General features: G+C 44.1%; 5 protein-coding genes across 5 annotated transcripts; 4 read left to right on the plus strand and 1 right to left on the minus strand.

Moving 5' to 3' along the window:
• Positions 1–3,413: 3,413 nt before the first annotated feature.
• On the plus strand, positions 3,414–4,949 carry PCYB_091270 (hypothetical protein; the record flags this gene model as incomplete). Its single annotated transcript, XM_004222240.1, has 1 exon — positions 3,414–4,949. A coding segment is annotated over exon 1 (1,533 nt), but the record flags the coding sequence as incomplete, so codon positions are not given.
• A 2,471-nt stretch (positions 4,950–7,420) lies between these two features.
• On the plus strand, positions 7,421–9,826 carry PCYB_091280 (hypothetical protein; the record flags this gene model as incomplete). The annotated part of the gene is made up of 9 exons (XM_004222241.1): positions 7,421–7,451; positions 7,788–7,930; positions 8,078–8,187; positions 8,371–8,486; positions 8,678–8,720; positions 8,928–9,079; positions 9,302–9,402; positions 9,535–9,593; positions 9,784–9,826. 9 exons carry the CDS (start codon positions 7,421–7,423, stop codon positions 9,824–9,826), a joined length of 798 nt encoding a protein of 265 aa, XP_004222289.1.
• Positions 9,827–12,003: 2,177 nt separating this feature from the next.
• Positions 12,004–12,564, plus strand: PCYB_091290 (hypothetical protein; the record flags this gene model as incomplete). The annotated part of the gene is made up of 2 exons (XM_004222242.1): positions 12,004–12,398; positions 12,486–12,564. 2 exons carry the CDS (start codon positions 12,004–12,006, stop codon positions 12,562–12,564), a joined length of 474 nt encoding a protein of 157 aa, XP_004222290.1.
• Positions 12,565–12,608: 44 nt separating this feature from the next.
• On the minus strand, positions 12,609–14,477 carry PCYB_091300 (RuvB DNA helicase; the record flags this gene model as incomplete). The annotated part of the gene is made up of 3 exons (XM_004222243.1): positions 12,609–12,705; positions 12,937–12,967; positions 13,055–14,477. 3 exons carry the CDS (start codon positions 14,475–14,477, stop codon positions 12,609–12,611), a joined length of 1,551 nt encoding a protein of 516 aa, XP_004222291.1.
• Positions 14,478–15,911: 1,434 nt separating this feature from the next.
• On the plus strand, positions 15,912–17,351 carry PCYB_091310 (30S ribosomal protein S15; the record flags this gene model as incomplete). The annotated part of the gene is made up of 4 exons (XM_004222244.1): positions 15,912–16,002; positions 16,211–16,551; positions 16,688–16,831; positions 17,073–17,351. The coding sequence occupies 4 exons, from the start codon at positions 15,912–15,914 to the stop codon at positions 17,349–17,351; spliced, it is 855 nt and encodes a 284-aa protein (XP_004222292.1).
• Between the last annotated feature and the right edge of the window lie 103 nt (positions 17,352–17,454).

The raw sequence follows: 17,454 nt of genomic DNA on the forward strand, positions 1-17,454 counted from the left end.
ATATATATATATTATGTATATATAAATATACGCACGTGCTGCGCAATTTTGGCACTGTTGATCTCAATCAGCCTGCTTGTACACGCAAAAATGGCACTGCTCAGAGAGGATATTTTATTTCCTACAGGGCGAAGTGCAACATGGGGGTGTAGGGGACACCATCCGAATGCGCACTTGTGTGGATGATGGTGAGGCAAACAGTTCGCCACATTTTATTATATTTTATTTTATTTTTTTTCTTTTCTTCTTCCTTAACCTTGCGCAAGCCTTCACGTGAAAAAAATTACCAAAAAAATTGAACGTACAGATGGAGAATTTTTTTTTTTTTAAGAGAGGAGAAGGCTTGGGTCAGCGAAACATTGCGTGAACGAACGTGATGAACCCTTTGCAGGCCATAAAAAAAAAAAAAAAATATATGTGCTCTACTGTTATAATAATTTATGTTTTACCCTGTGCCTGCCTGCTTTCAGGTCACAAAACGCACATGTGCTGTTCCACCGTTAGGTCAAAACGACCTGTGTGCGGGAGAGTCTTCTTCCTGAGAGCATCGCAAATCGTTTAGAGGCAACAACACGCCGTGATTTGGTGCGTGCCTCCGCATGGAGATGGAGATTTGCTTTCACCGCATTGGCGTGAAAGCTGGGGTTTTTGCACATAGGAGCGAGGAGCGGCAGTGACAGAAGGGAGGAGGAGGGGCCGGTTTCTTTCTTCTTCCCACGCGACAAAAAAAAGAAAAAAAATTTATGTGCAATCGGATTGTGCGCACAAGTACGTATATATACACAGCACGTGTAATTACGCGAGCATGTGTAACCATTCGTGCACACATGAACAAAAGTGGCAAAAAAAAAAAAATTCGCAGCGGAAGTAGTGATCAACCGATGCCGTCCCCCCAAATCGAAGCGGTTAATCAATCGAGGGTGGAATTTACCTGTTCGCGTTGTATTTTTGTTGTGCGTAGGTTTGTGCGGAACGCTGCCTTTTTCGATCCTCTCACGTTTATGCTGTGGTAACTTTACGGTTATTTTGTGGCCATTTTGTGCCCATTTTGTGTTCCCTTTTTACTCCCTCTTTTTTACCCCACCGATTTGTACGCGCAAAGCGCCAGTCTTCGTTTCCACGTCGTCTGTTCACAAAGGGACCGTTCGTTAATTCACCACCGACCCGAACAACTTTCTCATTTCTCTGCAAAAATGGATGAGGACGACCAGGTTAAGCAGCCATGGATGGGTCAAACGGGTTGGAGAATTTTCTGCGTCCCCAATTGGAGTTAAAAATTGTTGCCCCCATTTTTGCAAGTGAAAATTTTTATTACACGGAAAAGTCAGCAAATGTATTTATCACCCAGGAAGGAAACGGAGTGCGCTGAAATTGGTTGGCGAAGTGGTTGGCGAAGTGGTCGCAAAAGTCGTTACCAAAGTGGTTGCTCAAATTGGCTCGCTCAACTGCCTTGCGAAATTGCTTTACGAACGGGGGGCAAAAGCAGCTGCTTAATGCTGGGGAGGAGGGTCCCATTAATCCCCCTTTAGCGAAACACCCGCGTGGAAGCAACGCCGTATCAGCTCCCTCGTCGACTTGACCAATGCCACTCGGTTGAAATGGTGCCACATTGAAAGTACACCCAGTTGCTCCCCCTCTAGTGACAATAACGTGGGGTGCAGAATGCACCTTTTTTCTTTTTGTTTCCCCCCCCTTGCAGTGTTCCTAAACCCGTTCATGTAATTTCCATTTTAATTCCCTTTCCAACACACACCCAGTTGTGCGTTCAAGTGAGCCATTTTTTTAAAACCATGCTGGTTAACCACAAAGCGTGGTTTGCACAGCGGCGCAGAAACTCCACAACATAAGGTTGACAAACAGGTTGATCTAAAATTTTGTTAAAAATAAAAACAACCACGTTGCTACTCCATGCGCAGGTGTAGTGGGAAGGAAAAAAACCAAAGCTGTAAAGTGGTTCCCCATTCATCGCTTCGATTAAGGAGCACACACAAAGCTCTGTGTTCTCCATGCGGATGCGATGGCGCAACAAAATCTTGGGAATATCCTCCTCTGCTCACCTCCCCACACTTCACAATGTGTACATACTGCTGTAAGAATAAATGATTTGCACATGGGGAGAGGGGCCATACCATGAGTTGGTCCCAACATGGGTGATGGGCTGACTGACAGCCTGGGTTACCGTCCCTTGGAATCGCTTTACACCCCCGGCATGGGTGAACAAATTTGCGCCGTCCTTTCACCATCTGCTTAAAATGTGTGTCGCCGCCGCATACACAAAATGCGACGCGGGAGTGGCCAACTCGGGGGTGCAGGACGGCCAAGCCAACCGATCAACGCCACGTCGAAAAATGTGGTCACCTTTTCATTAACTTTTCCTTGCGTGCCTAAATGGTCGATCACTCAGGTTTGCTCCTTTTTTTTCTTCAGTAAAGCATTCGCACAGCGGGAAAAAAAAAAAAAAAAAAAAAAAAAAAAAACAGTATCAATAGCAGTGGCAATAATAATGCTAACTTGTGCCCGCCCGTGGCTTGTAGTTCCCCCGGCTGAAGCTCCCTTGAGCTGCTAACCCCGACTCCACTCGAGGAGGCAGCTTTCCAAACGCAACTGCGTCACATGAGAGATGAAGCTCCCAGCGTGCGCAGAAACGAGCCTCCACGTCCAACGGAGCTTCATATGGATGAAGCGGCACATTCGCTTTTAAGTAGGTTCTGTAGAGGGGCTACTTGGCAGATGTGCCAGCCGAATGGGCGACCACACGCGGTGATCAGCCTGGCGAAGTGATCGACTGATCGATTGACCAACTGATCGATTGATCGATTGACCAACTGACCGACTGACCGACTGACCGACTGACCGACTGACCGACTGACCGACTGACCGACTGACCGACTGACCGACTGACCGACTGACCGACTGACCGACTGACCGACTGACCGACTGACCAACCAACTAGCCAGTGATTCCCCCCCGTGAATGTCGCACAACAGGCTGTTACCCCATCAGTCCGTCGCGCCGCTTCACCTCGCCACTTGTGCTATTCTCACCAAAGTGAGGAAAAAGCAGAAAGGCGCAAATCCATCCTGTGCGCATTTGCGCCCACGGGCAATCATATAACACTGTGCAAAATAAAGCAAAATAAAATAAAATAAGTAGGAACCCCCGAATGAACCAGGCATGGGAGGAGGACTACTCCTGCTCACTCGATTTTTTCAGCACACCGGGTCGTTCTCACAAAACGGAGCAGCTGCACAGGGGGTGACACCTCGCGGGTGTGTAGCGCGTCAAGCCAGGGCATGTGAGGATAGAAGACTGGCCAGCAAGCACACCACAGCAGATTTCACTACGCTGCGGTAAACTCGCCACACTTCACCACGCTGCGGCAAACTCGCCACACTTCACCACTCTACCCCGAGGATGAAGCACGGGGGCCGAAGCGAAGCCACCCGCGGAGACATCCGCAGCTACATCCACAAAGCGGGAGAAAAGAACCTCTACAGAATCAAAAAGGGACTAGTCCCTAACATGAATGTAGAAGGACACATATACGTAAACGAAAAGTTGAAACATCTCATAGACGATGAAATAGAGACATACCAACTGAACAGAAACACTACGTTCCTCCCAGCAGTTATACAAGTAGCAAATGTCTCAACCCTACCAGGTATCGTAAAAGCATCTATAGCTTTACCAGATGTACATGCAGGGTATGGGTTCTCTATTGGAAATGTGGCAGCATTTGATATGAACAATGAGAAAGCGATTATATCCCCAGGAGGGGTAGGGTTTGATATCAATTGTGGAGTGAGATTAATTAGAACAAATTTGTTTTACGAAGATATAAAAGACAAACAGGAGGAACTGACACAACTCCTTTTTAATAATATCCCAGTAGGAGTAGGATCACAGGGATGTATATTGTGTAATCATGACAAGCTAGATGAAGCTCTTTGTTTAGGAATGGATTGGTGTGTGAAAGAAGGATACGCATGGGTAGAAGATAAATTAAACTGTGAAGATAATGGAAGGAGTTTGTATGCTGATAGTAACTACGTATCTGTGAGAGCTAAAAAAAGAGGGATAACACAGATGGGGACTTTAGGAGCTGGGAACCACTATGCTGAGATTCAGATTGTAGATGAAATATACGACAAAAGGAGTGCCAAACTTATGGGAGTAGAAAAAACGAGTCAAGTTTGTATAATGATTCACTCAGGGAGTAGAGGGTTGGGACATCAAATAGCTACAGATGCACTAATCGAGATGGAAAAAAGCATGACTAAGTATAAACTAGATGTAATAGACAAACAGCTAGCTTGTACTCCTATCCACTCTAAGGAAGGAGAAAATTATCTCAAAGCCATGGGTTCTGCTTGTAATTTTGCTTGGATTAATAGATCCTCCATGACGTTTTTAGCTAGACAAACCTTTGCAAAAATTTTTAATCAATCACCTGACGACTTAGACATGCATGTCATATATGACGTGTCACATAACATCGCCAAAATTGAGGATCATCTCGTCGATGGAAAGAGGAAAAAACTGTTAGTTCATAGAAAGGGGTCCACTAGAGCCTTCCCTCCTTTCCACCCTGCAGTCCCCTTGGATTATCAATACTGTGGACAACCCATTCTCATCGGAGGTACCATGGGAACATACTCCTACGTCCTAACCGGTACGGACAAGGCTATGGATACCACTTTCGGGTCCACCTGTCACGGGGCTGGCCGAGCACTAAGTCGAAATAAAAGCAGAAACACACTAAACTACGTGGACGTTTTGCAGAAAATGAAAGAGGAAAATATTTCCATTCGAGTCGCCTCCCCGAAGTTAATTATGGAGGAGGCCCCCGAGTCCTACAAGAACGTCTCCGAGGTGGTCAATACGTGCCATGACGCGGGCATATCCACCAAGTGCTTTCGCCTCAAGCCGGTCGCAGTCATAAAGGGGTGACCACACGGTGATAAAAATGGTGGGCCCCTCGCGATGGTAAGGGGGTGACCACGCGATGGTAAGGTGGTAACCACGCGATGGTAAGGGGGTGGACCCGTTTTGCTGCCTTCACCGCCTTCTCCGTTGTGTGCCTACGCTGGGTTAGGCGCACCCTGGGGTGCAGCTCAGCTACATTCCACGAAGGGACTCAAAACTGATTTTGCTCCACCAGGATTGGTTCTCTACCCCCGTCATTGCTTCACTTCGCTTCTCTCCGTTCCATTTCGCCTTTTTTTTTAACTTCCCTTTTTAATTCTTCGACTTTTTCAACACATTGGGCGGTTCAACCGTTAGGTGAATCGTTAAACGCCCTTTTGGCCACCAATAACGTATCCCTTTTCATGGTGAGCATTTTTTTTTTCTTTTTCTAAATATGCTTCCGCTACGTGGGAGACGCAAACTGACGTGCACACCTACTACAAGATCCTACGCTCGCTTCTTCATTTTGGCGAAGCTCATTTTTGTCGGTGCCATCAATGTTGCACTTAAGCAGCCTACGCCGCACTAACATACCATTGGTGGCTCCCTCCCCATGGGAAATGAGCGGCACGGGCATAGACCACCTCGTATCGCCCCGTACCACCGCGCATCACCCCGTATCACCCCGTACCACCGCGTACCCTCGCAACAGATGCTAAACAGAGTGGACCACAACTGTTCGCTACTGAATAGTTAACACACGTGGTGCGCGCCCACTGGTCCTTCTTCGTCACCTCGTGACAGTGTGCCGACTGCGAAACGGTGTTGCCTCCCCACAAGGCCATTCCCCTTTAAATAATCTGCTGCACACATTAACGATATCTATAAGTTACCCTCTCCCTATTTTGTCCAACCTGGAGCAGCTCCCACATAAGCAGTTCTCTACCCTCTGCCTCCTACGGGGTATTTTTATCACCTAAGCGTGCTCAACTATGCAGTGACGCTTCCACTCATGGTGTGTGATGGGTCTGCACCTGGTCCGTTTCTCACCCCACAGCATATTTTTTCCATTTATGGATATTTTATTTTATCTTTTTTTTTCCAACCATAAAAATGTGGATAAATAAAGCTCTAAAAGGGTCAAACTTGATGCATTTTTTTTTTTTTTTTTTTCTTTTTTTTCCCCTTCAGGTTGGGCATCGAACCGGTTGTCATAGTCCACCTTTTTTATTCGCCCCCCCTGGGGTATCATCATCCAGCCAGCCACCATGCAGCTTCGCCGTTTCGCCATTTTACCGTTTCGCCATTTCGCCGTTTCGCCATTTCGCCGTTTCACCGCATCATCGCATCACCACTTCTTAAACGATTTTACACCGTGGCCACCGGATAGAGAAGCACCATTTTTTTCTTAATTTCCGGGGGTGAAAAAAAAGAATCTCAAAAGGATCAAGCTGCAAGCCTTTTGTGCGTGTACATTCGTGCCGCTTCACACTGCACAGCATCTTCCTTCTATGCTTTTTTTTTTTTTTTTTTTTTTTTTTCCTATATGCATATTTTTCCAACCAGTCATGGGTGCTACCAAGTCGGTTATTCACGAGCGTGAAGTTTCTTCACATGTACGTACGTATTTGCTTGCCGCCTAGTAATGAAGTGAGCACTGGGGCATTGTGCTTTTCCTTCACTTGCGCCACTTCTCCAATCCCCAGAAAACTGAGCTTCCCCTTTTTCACAAGCGAGCTGACTGATCGCCCCCCGCCCGTTTCCCGCGTGCTTTTTTCCCCATATGTCATAGTGGAGAAAAAAAAAAAAAACACGTACATACATACGCACGCATACATAAACGCACAAACATATTTTGAAGCATCTGAGTGACAAAATAAAGTGAACAAAATAGGTAAAGCCTAAATTGTAAATGCATAACGATACTTCCGAGCCCCTCGTGTGGCATTACAATCGTCACAGCAGCACTCCTTTCGTATTATGTACTGTTTATCGAGTCACGCACTAAGTGTCACGCTTTGCGTTCACATGTGGTGAAAATTCGTATTCCCCTTCGTTTGTGTTTTTCCCCTGACTTGTGAGCAAATAAAGGAAAAACAGTGCGGGATAAAAGAAAAAAAAAAAAGGAAAAAAAAAGGAGACTCTACCGTTTGCCCAGAATGCTGCAAATGCATATACCCCACGCATAAGCAGCCTCGAACATACACAGGGAGCAACCCGGCGCACGAACGGAAGATAGCAGCCATATTGACACACGGCGTTCGCCGGTGGGGCTACACAACGACGTGACAGGGCGACAGAGCGACAGAGCGACAGAGCGACAGAGCAACAGGGCATCAGAGCGACAAAGCAACAAAGCAACAGGGCGACAGCGTGACGACATCTCCCCCTCTCCTGCAGCACTGCTCCCCCAACCACCCCTTCCTGCGTTAAAGCCGCTTAACCTTCCTATATATGTTTGAAAAAAAGTCTGGATAACAGTTTTTTTTTTAATTTCCCCCATTTCGGAAGAATGAACTGGAAAAAGGCTTTAAGTTTGGCAGGTAAATTATGTCGCAAAGTGGAGAAATTTTTTTTTTTTTTATCTTGCCCCATTTTGCGTCACCACTCTGCATATCCTTTAAGCCGTCTAGAGTTTTTTTTTTTTTTTTATGTGCTACTCACTGGGGGGAATTGACAAAAGAAAAACCTCCGTTCAATGTGTGTGTACAGTTGCTCAACGAGGAGCCGTCTGCAAAGGGGAGAACAGACCGGAGCGATGCAGAGTGGACGGAAAGGCACACTCTTATATTCGGCGGTTACACTCCCCCCACCTGTGCAACCCCATATATATGTATAAATGTATATTATTTTTTTTTTTTTTTTTTTTTGCTGCGCAGGAGGAGCGGCAGCCGTGGTTGCCTTGACGTACATGCTGATGAAGGACGATGATGGTCACGATGACAATGACGAAAATGAAGAAAAGAAAAAAAAAGACGGAAAATTGAATAAGGACGGAAACAGGATTATAAAGGGAGAATCGGTAAGAACAAATGAACAGTGGTGTTTACAGCTGTAAAGGAAAAAATATAGCTTTGTAGAACCTGCACAGCTGCGTATATTTTACTCCCACCGTGTGTTTGGCCGCTTATATTTTACTCCCACCCACTCTGATCTCCTCCTTCCACAGATGACCCGAGAGGATCTCCTGCAACTCTTGAATGAAATGCTCAAGCTGCAGACGGACATGAAAAATATTGTTAAAGATTTAATCGTAGTTGCAAAGAATAACAGTTACGAGTAAGTTGCGAAATAAAGAATGACGCTATTCGATGCGTGTTTCTGTATGTGTTTCTGTATGTGTTTCTGTGTGTGTGTTTGTCGGGGTGACTCGTAATCCTGTCAATGCCACTCCTTCATAATGTCCATACAATACAAACATGGATTTTCTTCCCTTTTTTTTTTTTTTTTTCCTCCCCAAAGCTTTATGTCCGTCTATAATGTGGCGAAGACATATAACACAGTGGACCCTCTGGGTAAATATCAAATCGAGATGCCCGAATTTGACAAGGTTGTGGAGAACTACCACTTCGACCCAGGTATCATTTCGTCGTTTTTGTTTTTTTGTATTTTTTGTTTCCTTTTGTTTCCTTTTGCTCTTTTTTTTGTTCCTTTTTGCTCCTTTTTGTTTTTTTTATGGCACCACCGTACCACTGATCGCCATCTTATGGCCATTTTTTCCCCCCTGTAATGTTCACTCATGAATGACCCCTCCTTACCATCCCTGCAGAGGTGAAAGAGACCGTCTCGAAGCTCATGTCGTCCCAAGAAAAGTACAAAACCGATTTAGTGCATTTTCGTGTGTGCAAATTGGCGCATGGAAATGTGCACGAAAATTTACAATTGCTCAGTGGATAAAAAAAAAAAGTTGCTTCTTCCCTCCCCCCTTCCGTGAACACTGTTAACGTGTCCTTTTTAACGTGCCCCTTTTAATGTGCCCCTTTTAACGTGCCCCTTTTTCTTCCCTCCCCCTATCTCAGTTACTATGCCAACATGAGCGAAACCGCCACACTGAGTGTCGATAAAATTATCGAAATTCATCACTTCATGTTAAATGAACTGTACAAGATCGACCCAGAATTTAAAAAGATCCCGAATAAGCACGATTTGGATCCCAAGCTAATAGCACTAGGTATGGCTTAAACGTGTGTGTAGAGACATGTGCGCGCTTGTAGAGATATGTGCGCCTTTGTAGAGATATGGCCCTGTTTGTGGATAATGAGCTGGGGAGCGTTCCCGTCCGTGTAACGACGGACCACCACAGTTGCATGCCGCATTGACGTGCTTCCCGCCCTCCTTGGTCACCTTCCCCATTTTCGACATCCTAAAATTTGTTATGCCCCCCCTTTTGCAGTTATACAATCCATAGTGAGCGCAAAAGTGGAGGAGGAATTCAACTTAACTTCGGAAGACGTGGAGGCCTCCATAGCCAACCAGCAATACGCCCTGACTTCGGTGAGGAAGACGACTCCATGTGTTCTCGCCCATTCGGGTGCACATGCAAATGTGTACATGTACCCTTTGAGCTCCCCCTAACGGTGTTGAACAGGTGTAATCATTTTTTTTTTTTTTTCTCCCCCGCCGCAGAACATGGAATTCGCCCGAGTGAACATCCAAATGCAGACAATTATGAACAAATTCATGGGGTAAGGACGACCCCCCAAGCTTTGCTAAAACGAATTAACGCATCCGGCTAAGTTTGCATCACCGTGTGGGGTATATTATACTGTATCTTCCCGATGCATATAATGGAAACATTTGGCCGTTTCCCTCATCGCTGTGTTTCGTTTTACTAAATTGTTTTATTCACCCCTTTTTTTTTTTCTCCCCCCACAGTGACCACTTCAAATTTATGTGCGACAAGGAGGGAGTCTACTAGGCGAAGACGGAGTAGAGCGCTTCACTTCACCATGCCACCAGCCCACCAAAGTTTAAAATTTAGTTTTCAAGACGCATCTTGTACACATACCCATCATAGCATGCTTTGCAAAAAAAAATAAAAATAATTCAAGCAACGGTTATTTCTACATTGCTTTGTTTTTATTTTTTTCGCACACGTTATTTCCACGTGTTGCTCTATTGTTGTCATGTATATGTGTAACACTGCCACATGGTACCCTTTTATTATCCTTTTTTTTTTTCTTCTTTCTTTTTTTTCTTTTTTTTCCTTTTTTTTTTCCTTTTTTTTTTCCTTTTTTTTTTTCCTTTTTTTTTCCCTTTTTTCCTGCCCCTTTTCCCCCCTTTTTTTAAAACGAGAAGGTTCTCCATCGCATTCACTTTTGCAGAAAGAAAAATATATTTCCACATTTTATATGTTATTAATTTAATGTATAAATACGTGCCCATATATGTGTGCTCGTATATATGCCTACAGTGTACATGCACGTTGGTGCGCGCTTGTGTGTTGTGACGTTTTAAATGCTTTATGCTTTCACTATTGTTTGTTTCTTCCCCCTCTGTCTCTGCTCCCGCGTCTGCTCCCGCGTCTGCTCCCGCGTCTTCTTATCTCACGCCCCCATTTTTGAATTTCCCCCCCACAGTGTTGATTTAATGTGCATATGCATACGTACGTGCATGTGCCAGGTTTAGGCCCCAATGTAAAAGCAACCTGATGTTGCATGTGCCCCTCACTCCCCTGCTCGAGTCCCGGCACGCATAATGCATCACGCGGTTTTACTCCCACGTTATGCTATTTACACTCCTCTTCGACTTCTTTTCTTTTCCTGCGCTGCTATGTGCTTTCCTTTTCTCCAAATTAACAGCAAACCCATTTAACAGAAGACAAAATTGCAGCATGCTGAGCATTTTGTTATCTTTTAATATATTTTTCATCCCCTAAATGGAAGTCGCTCAATCGATTTGAAGAAGGGGCCAAATAAATAAATCGGATCACACCAACAATGGAGGGAGTAGCCACCATGCGTCCAAAAATGTTTCTTCCTAATTCCACGTTGAACACATCCTTCCATGCACCTGTTTTGAACTACCCTCCATTATGGTTCCATAATAAATACCTCTCCCTTCACATCCCCACGCGGATAGTCCAAACAAAAAATCAATTACGAACTGAACAATTAATAACACCATGTGTGTGAACCTTAAAATTGTGCTGAGAAAAACTCTTGCATCGTGAGATCCACAAAACGGTTGACCATTCCACAGGTTTTTCATTTTTCCCACCTTAGTTGTCACTCCTTATAAAAATCTTTTAAGCGCTTTTCCTGTCTGCATTTCCACCATCACAGAGGTAGCGAAGTGTAAAGCCACACATTCAAAGTTGCACACAAGTGGGAAAAAAAAAAAAAAAAATATGAACAGTTCATACAAAAAAAGGGCTATTATCCTAGGAAATTTTTTTTTTCATCATCCTGCAAAAGAAAGGCTTTTTTAAGAGAAGAAATGCCAACTCAGCTGTGGTTTCTAACTATACCCAGCACACCTACTGATTAAAAGACAAATTAGCGACTTGCAGAATGTGTCGTAGGCGCTAAAAGTTGCTACACCTTTGCCAGCCCCACTGCCAAAATGTCAGATTGGACAACGGTGGTTTGAACAAAAGGAAAAGAAAAAAAAAAAAAAAAAATATATAACATTATTTCTGACTTGTTCAATAAAAAAAAAAAAAAAAAAAAAAAATATCACACCATTTTACAGCGGAAAATATGGATATATAAAACTTTCCATAAACTAAAGAGGAAAAAAACGATGTAATGCCAAAATTTTCTTCCTCCTTAAGAACATGTTAAAAAGGGGTAAAGCTTATTCCACCGCACATTTTACATTTTTGCTCATTCGTTTTTTAGCCCTTTTCGTGTATGTTCCAGTTTTACTACTTTTTTTGTTTACATTTTTTTTTTTGGTTCACTCCTGCCCGCTTTCATCAAACGTGTGCTCTCATCCACCCCCGTTAGACACCCTCACAAGGACTCAAATAATTTGCCGCTCCTGCTTAGGGGAAAAACCGAGACGAACAAGACAACAACTAGCAAACTGGCGAGCAAAGCAGTAACTAATAAACGGACGTGCAAGTAAACCTGTCATCAACTGAGCAAAAAAATGAAAATGCGCAAAGACATGCTCACCTTCCTGCTTGGGATCATAGCGTCCATTCTCCTCTTCGTTGTCGGGGGGATGCTTGACAACGTCAACTACATTTTAGGGTGTTACGTATTCGTAGGATTTGTTTTAACAGCGTACACCATACTCGCGTTTCTCGTTCCCAACACGAAGAAGTCAAGGGATTTTGTCTTCTCATACGGAGTCACCACAGCGTGCATGTTTGTGATATCGCTAATGATTCACATAATAATAATTGATTCGCATGTAAAATCAGCATGCAAACATAACAATGGCAATTGCGTCAAATATGTATTTACATCCGTGTGTGCGTTTGCTTCAACTTCCTGTTTCCTAGCTGCGTCGATAATGACGTTCAAGGTGATCCACGTTTGGTAGGCGTGGTCACGGAGTTGTCGCTTAACCGTGTGACGTCCCCGCCTTGCCTTCCTGCACATGTCACCATTTTTTTTCCCCTCCAGCATTTGCCACGATAAAAATTGTTTTCCCGCGTTGTTCTACATAATACACATGTTTCTACACCCCAAAGATTTACTATAATGTGTCTTTCTCGCTTGTATTTACCCCCCTTATGAGTGTGCATTTCACCGCGACTCGTTGCGCTCGCTACGACGTCGTTCAGCTCGAACTAGCGATTTTTTCGCAAAATCCATTTTAAAGTAAGCGTTCACGTTTGGCCGCCTTTAACGGAGAAATGTACCTGCACGGTTTTCTCAGTGCCCTCGGGGTGTAAAACACCACACACCACTGTAGGTTATTCCCACATGGGAAGGGTTAAAAGAGGGGAAGAATAAACAGTCTATTAAAAAGACAAAGAGGCATACTAATAAAATTGCACATATTTTGAAAAAAAAAAAAAAAAAAGCTAGGCGGCTTGGGGGAAACAACTCAAATGGGTTAAACGCAATGTACACGTTGTAAGCAAAAGTGAACCAATTTAGGCCTCCAAATTGGGAAAATAAAAAAAAAAAAAAAAGGACACCAGGTGATGCCCATCAACACGACATTATCGCTGCTGCACCCCTTCAACTGACGAATTTGTTGAACTGCTCAGCGACCCGGTGTGCAGAGGTCTTGGCATCCATAAACAGACCGTCCGCCTGCTCAATGTGCTTTACATCAATGACAGTTTTACCCTCAATGCTGGCTATAATTCTAGAGGGTTCCAACAGAAGCATGGCAAAACGAAGTGAAGACTGGCTGCCAATTTTGGCTAGATAATTCATCCCCTCTTCACTAATATTGATTTTTTCCGTCTGAGCCCGTAGAGCTAAAATTTGAACAATTTCTTTTAGCGTGTAGGGAAACGTTTTGACGATGATAAGTCTATCTAGTAGATCCACCGAAATCCCATGGGGTTCAATATTCTCTGTTCCTTTAACTGTACAGATACCTCTATTCGTGGCCATTATGACAATCGGAGCTAATGGAGATTCTATGGCCCTATTTAGGTAAGAAAAACATTCTATGTCTAACATATGTGCTTCATCTATGTATAGAACCCCTGGGATAATTTCGGCTAGTCCCATTTCTAAAAATTTATTGACAGTTTTGTTAATTTCTATTCTTAGTTTTTCTGTAATTTCTGTCTTTTTAGGTCTCAAATAAGAGTTCAACACAGAAGCTAGATCTTCCCCTACTGTTGGGTTCGCATTAGCTAGATCAATATCGTGCAAGGAAATTTGTTGTACTACTTCCTTCTTTTTATGAACCTCCCCCTTTGGGAGAGATACGTATTCATCAAATTCAATGTCGTATTCTTTCGAGTAGACATTACATCTACCTAACCTTTTCACATGTCCTGTATTCGTTTCTATATAAATCACATCTCCAATTTTTATTTTTTCTCTAACAATTTGTTCATGTATTTTGGGTGCTAATCTCAACGTCTTTGCTCCCTTCACCGTTTTGAGGGTAATAATAATGGCGTTAATTTGTTTAGCTTTATTTAAAGAATACAAACACTCATTTTCTTCCACCACCATATCTACCACCTCCCCTTCATACACCAATTTCTCGTCCTTTATTTTTATGTGTATGCTTTTTCGAAAGGCTTCTAAAATAACTTCTGTTTTTTTTATTTCGTTACTGTACACTTCGGAACCTGATAGGTACACGAACGGCATTTTTTTATTTATTTCCCTGCTTATGCCGATTGCTAGGGCACTCTTCCCGCTTCCACTTGGACCCGCTAACAGGATACATTTCCCAGCTAGCTTTTTCTCCTTTATTAAATCCACAAGAAAGAGAGATGCTTCTCTCGCTTTGAATTGTCCAACGAGACCACATGAGTTATCAAAGAACATCGAGTACCTCTCGTCTGTTAAATTCACGTCATTTTCGTGAAGATATATATTTGTGTTTACTCCCAATCCCTTGATGTGGCTATGAATATTTACTCTTTCCTTTTTCGCGTCGCTTGACGTGTTGACGTTGGCTAGTTTGATCTGCATTTTGTCCTTTCCCACGTGTGACAATGATGCGTAAGCTCCTTTTCGGGCCTCTTCTCACACTCACACGGGGAGACAACTGCGCCTAGCATCACACAGGAAGGTCCTCCCGCTTGGCGAAAATCACTAGCGCGGGCACCCTGCAAAGGTAGAGTAGCAACTATGTACCACGAGGTGGGCTTCCTAAATGGGCTTCCTAAAGGGGCTGCCTAAATGGGCACTTATACGTAGCTAATTGCACATATGCGTAGCTAATTGCACATATGCTCACCCCACTCTGCAGGTAAGGCGCGAAATGGAGGAGATACCCCAACCGGTATGCATATCATATGCAGTGTTAACCGGGACACGTGGGGACAGTTTCTATCTCGGAATGAATATCCCCAGCCAGGGTTACATCGTCCGTCGTTTGTTCTTTGGCACGCTTCTACAGGCTCCGCATACAGATGCAGCATGGGGGAAGCTGGCCCAAAGGTGAAAAAAAAAAAAAAAAATACATATAAGTATAGGTACATATAAATACATATATATATAAATAGAGATACATATAAATAAAAATACATGTACATATAAATACATGTACATATAAATACATGTACATATAAATACATGTACATATAAATACATGTACATATGTACAAATTTACAACGAAGGAGCGGGCGCGCTATTTCCAGCCAAACACGTTGTGCTCGTTCCTCACGCAAATTTTGCAGATGCTGGGGGGGGAGATTTTCAAATGGGCAGGTTCTTTCCCTTGGTCCATGGCACGCTACTGTACTGCCAGGACGTTACTCCGGCTGCTCCTTTTCTGCGCCTTCCTTTCGAAACGTTCGAATTGGCTGCTCGCTCTTCCGTGTTGCATATGTCCCAGTCGTATATGCACTCAACTAAGGTTATTTTTTTTTTTTTTTTTTTTTTTCCACCCCCGTAACGGCACTTCCCGTCAGCAGGAGGGTATACACCTAAAGCCTTGTGAATGAAAATTTCAGTTCCGGATTTTTCATCGGAGAATCGTTTCGCTAAAACGTGGTCAAGTTTGTTTTAATGGAAGACCAACTGTAAGTCCCTTTTCATTTTCCCCCTTCCATAGTGCGAAAAAAAAAAAAAGGGGAAAAAAACATATCTCCCATCCGGGCAGGTTAATTTGAAATATACGAATGAGCTAAGTGTACGTGGCTTCCTCCAAAATGCAGTTTTACTTTTCATCGTAGGGGCATATATGCAGAAAAGGAACCCCGGGGAGGACGATGCGGGGTTGATTAAGAAGCGAATCAGTTTGCTGAACAAGCAGAAGTGAGTTGCTCGCACGTGGGCCGCGTCCCCTGCTCGGTTGCAATACACACACATGAGTACACACGCAACCACGCGTAGAGAAGCCAACCGCATCCATCCCTACGGCAGAGCAACACTAATTATTATGACAACCTAAAATTTAAATGAAAAGGATAAGGACCTGCTTAGCGCTTTTGCTAGTCCACCACGTGCAGCTACCGCTAGGTCTGCTATTTTGCGATGGCTTCATCCTAGGTGAGCAGCGAAACGGGAACAGAAGTGCACAAGGGGGGGAGGCCAAACCACAACGTATAACTCGCCACGCGCAAATCACCACGCGCATGTGTGCCCACTCCTGCTGCGCCTTCCCCCCAGTCCGCCAACCCATCTAGCTTCAGCACCGCCGCACCGCCACCCCATGTCTCGAAATGCATCCCCATTTTTGCACCTCCCAACTGTGTAGATAACCGAATTGTTTGTTCTCCCCGTGGATCATGGAGCCCTCTCCGAAAAAGAAAGCGCAACGGAAATAATTCGTCCAGGGGGGTGAGCACCGATAGTGCATACGTAACGTGGGCCATACCGGATGGACACGAGGAGACACCCCTTGTAAGTGGTGAGATGAACAGCTTGCGCGAAGAGCTGCCCGAGGGGGACACAAAAGAAGAAGGACCTTCCAAAACGAACATAAAAACCAAGGCACAAAAACAAAAGGAAGAAATTGAAGAAATTATAAAAAAAGGGGAAAACATAACAGTAGAGCGTTCCTTTTCCTTTAACAGAAGTGACATAATGATTAAGCCGGTACGTGCGTTTTGCAAGATGTAGACGCGGCAGATGGTGCCAACTTCATCAGTGTGACTTTCCCCGCAGTACCACGCTGCATATCCTCTCACTGTGCGTAACCACATGGTCGTTTATCCACGCCTCCCCCTCGTAGGAACTCCTAAAAGAGCTCATTACGCAAAAGTACCGGAGGCTCTTTCAGCGACATGACATGGACTGCGGCAGTAGTGAAATTCAAATTATCATTTTGACTTTCAAAATTTTTTTCCTCACGGAGCATATGAAGCGGAACAAAAAGGTGCGCCCCAAAGAAAAAAAAAAAAAAGGAAAAGGAAAAAGGAAAAAAGAAAAAGGAAAAAAAAAAAAAAAAATTATTAACAAAATAGTAGTTAACCGTGACGGAATGTTTGAAAACCCTACTGTGGGGGTAACCTCCCGCGGGCAGGCAGCTTTGGCTCGACCCACCTCCCTCCAGTTCACCTCACCAGCTTCACCTCCCCCACACGTTACACCCCCACTGCTGCATTTCCCCTTCGCAGGACTTTGCCTGCTTGAGAGGCCTCTTCAAATGTGTAAGCAAACGAAGGAGGTTGCTCGTCTACCTAGGCAGGAAAAACAGAGATACCTTTGACAAAATCACAGATTTTTTTAAAATTAAAAAACCGCTGCTTCCAGGGACGGCTGAATATTACAACAAAGACCTCAAGTATGTTCATTTCAACAACACGAAGAGGTTTAAAAACAACGCGGAGCGGAAGAAAAAGGTTAAGGCGAAGAACAAAAAGGTGCAGACGGATAAAATTCTGTTTGGCGACTGATTGGGGGAAGCGATAGAAGAAGTTCCCACGTTTTGCCGGACATACCATACGTATGTGTCCCTTCCGATGTGAAGAATTATGCGCGTGATTCCTCAAAAATTAT

This window comes from Plasmodium cynomolgi, chromosome 9 (assembly GCF_000321355.1).
Source record: "Plasmodium cynomolgi strain B DNA, chromosome 9, whole genome shotgun sequence".
In the NCBI taxonomy this organism is placed as follows: Eukaryota; Apicomplexa; class Aconoidasida; order Haemosporida; family Plasmodiidae; genus Plasmodium; species Plasmodium cynomolgi.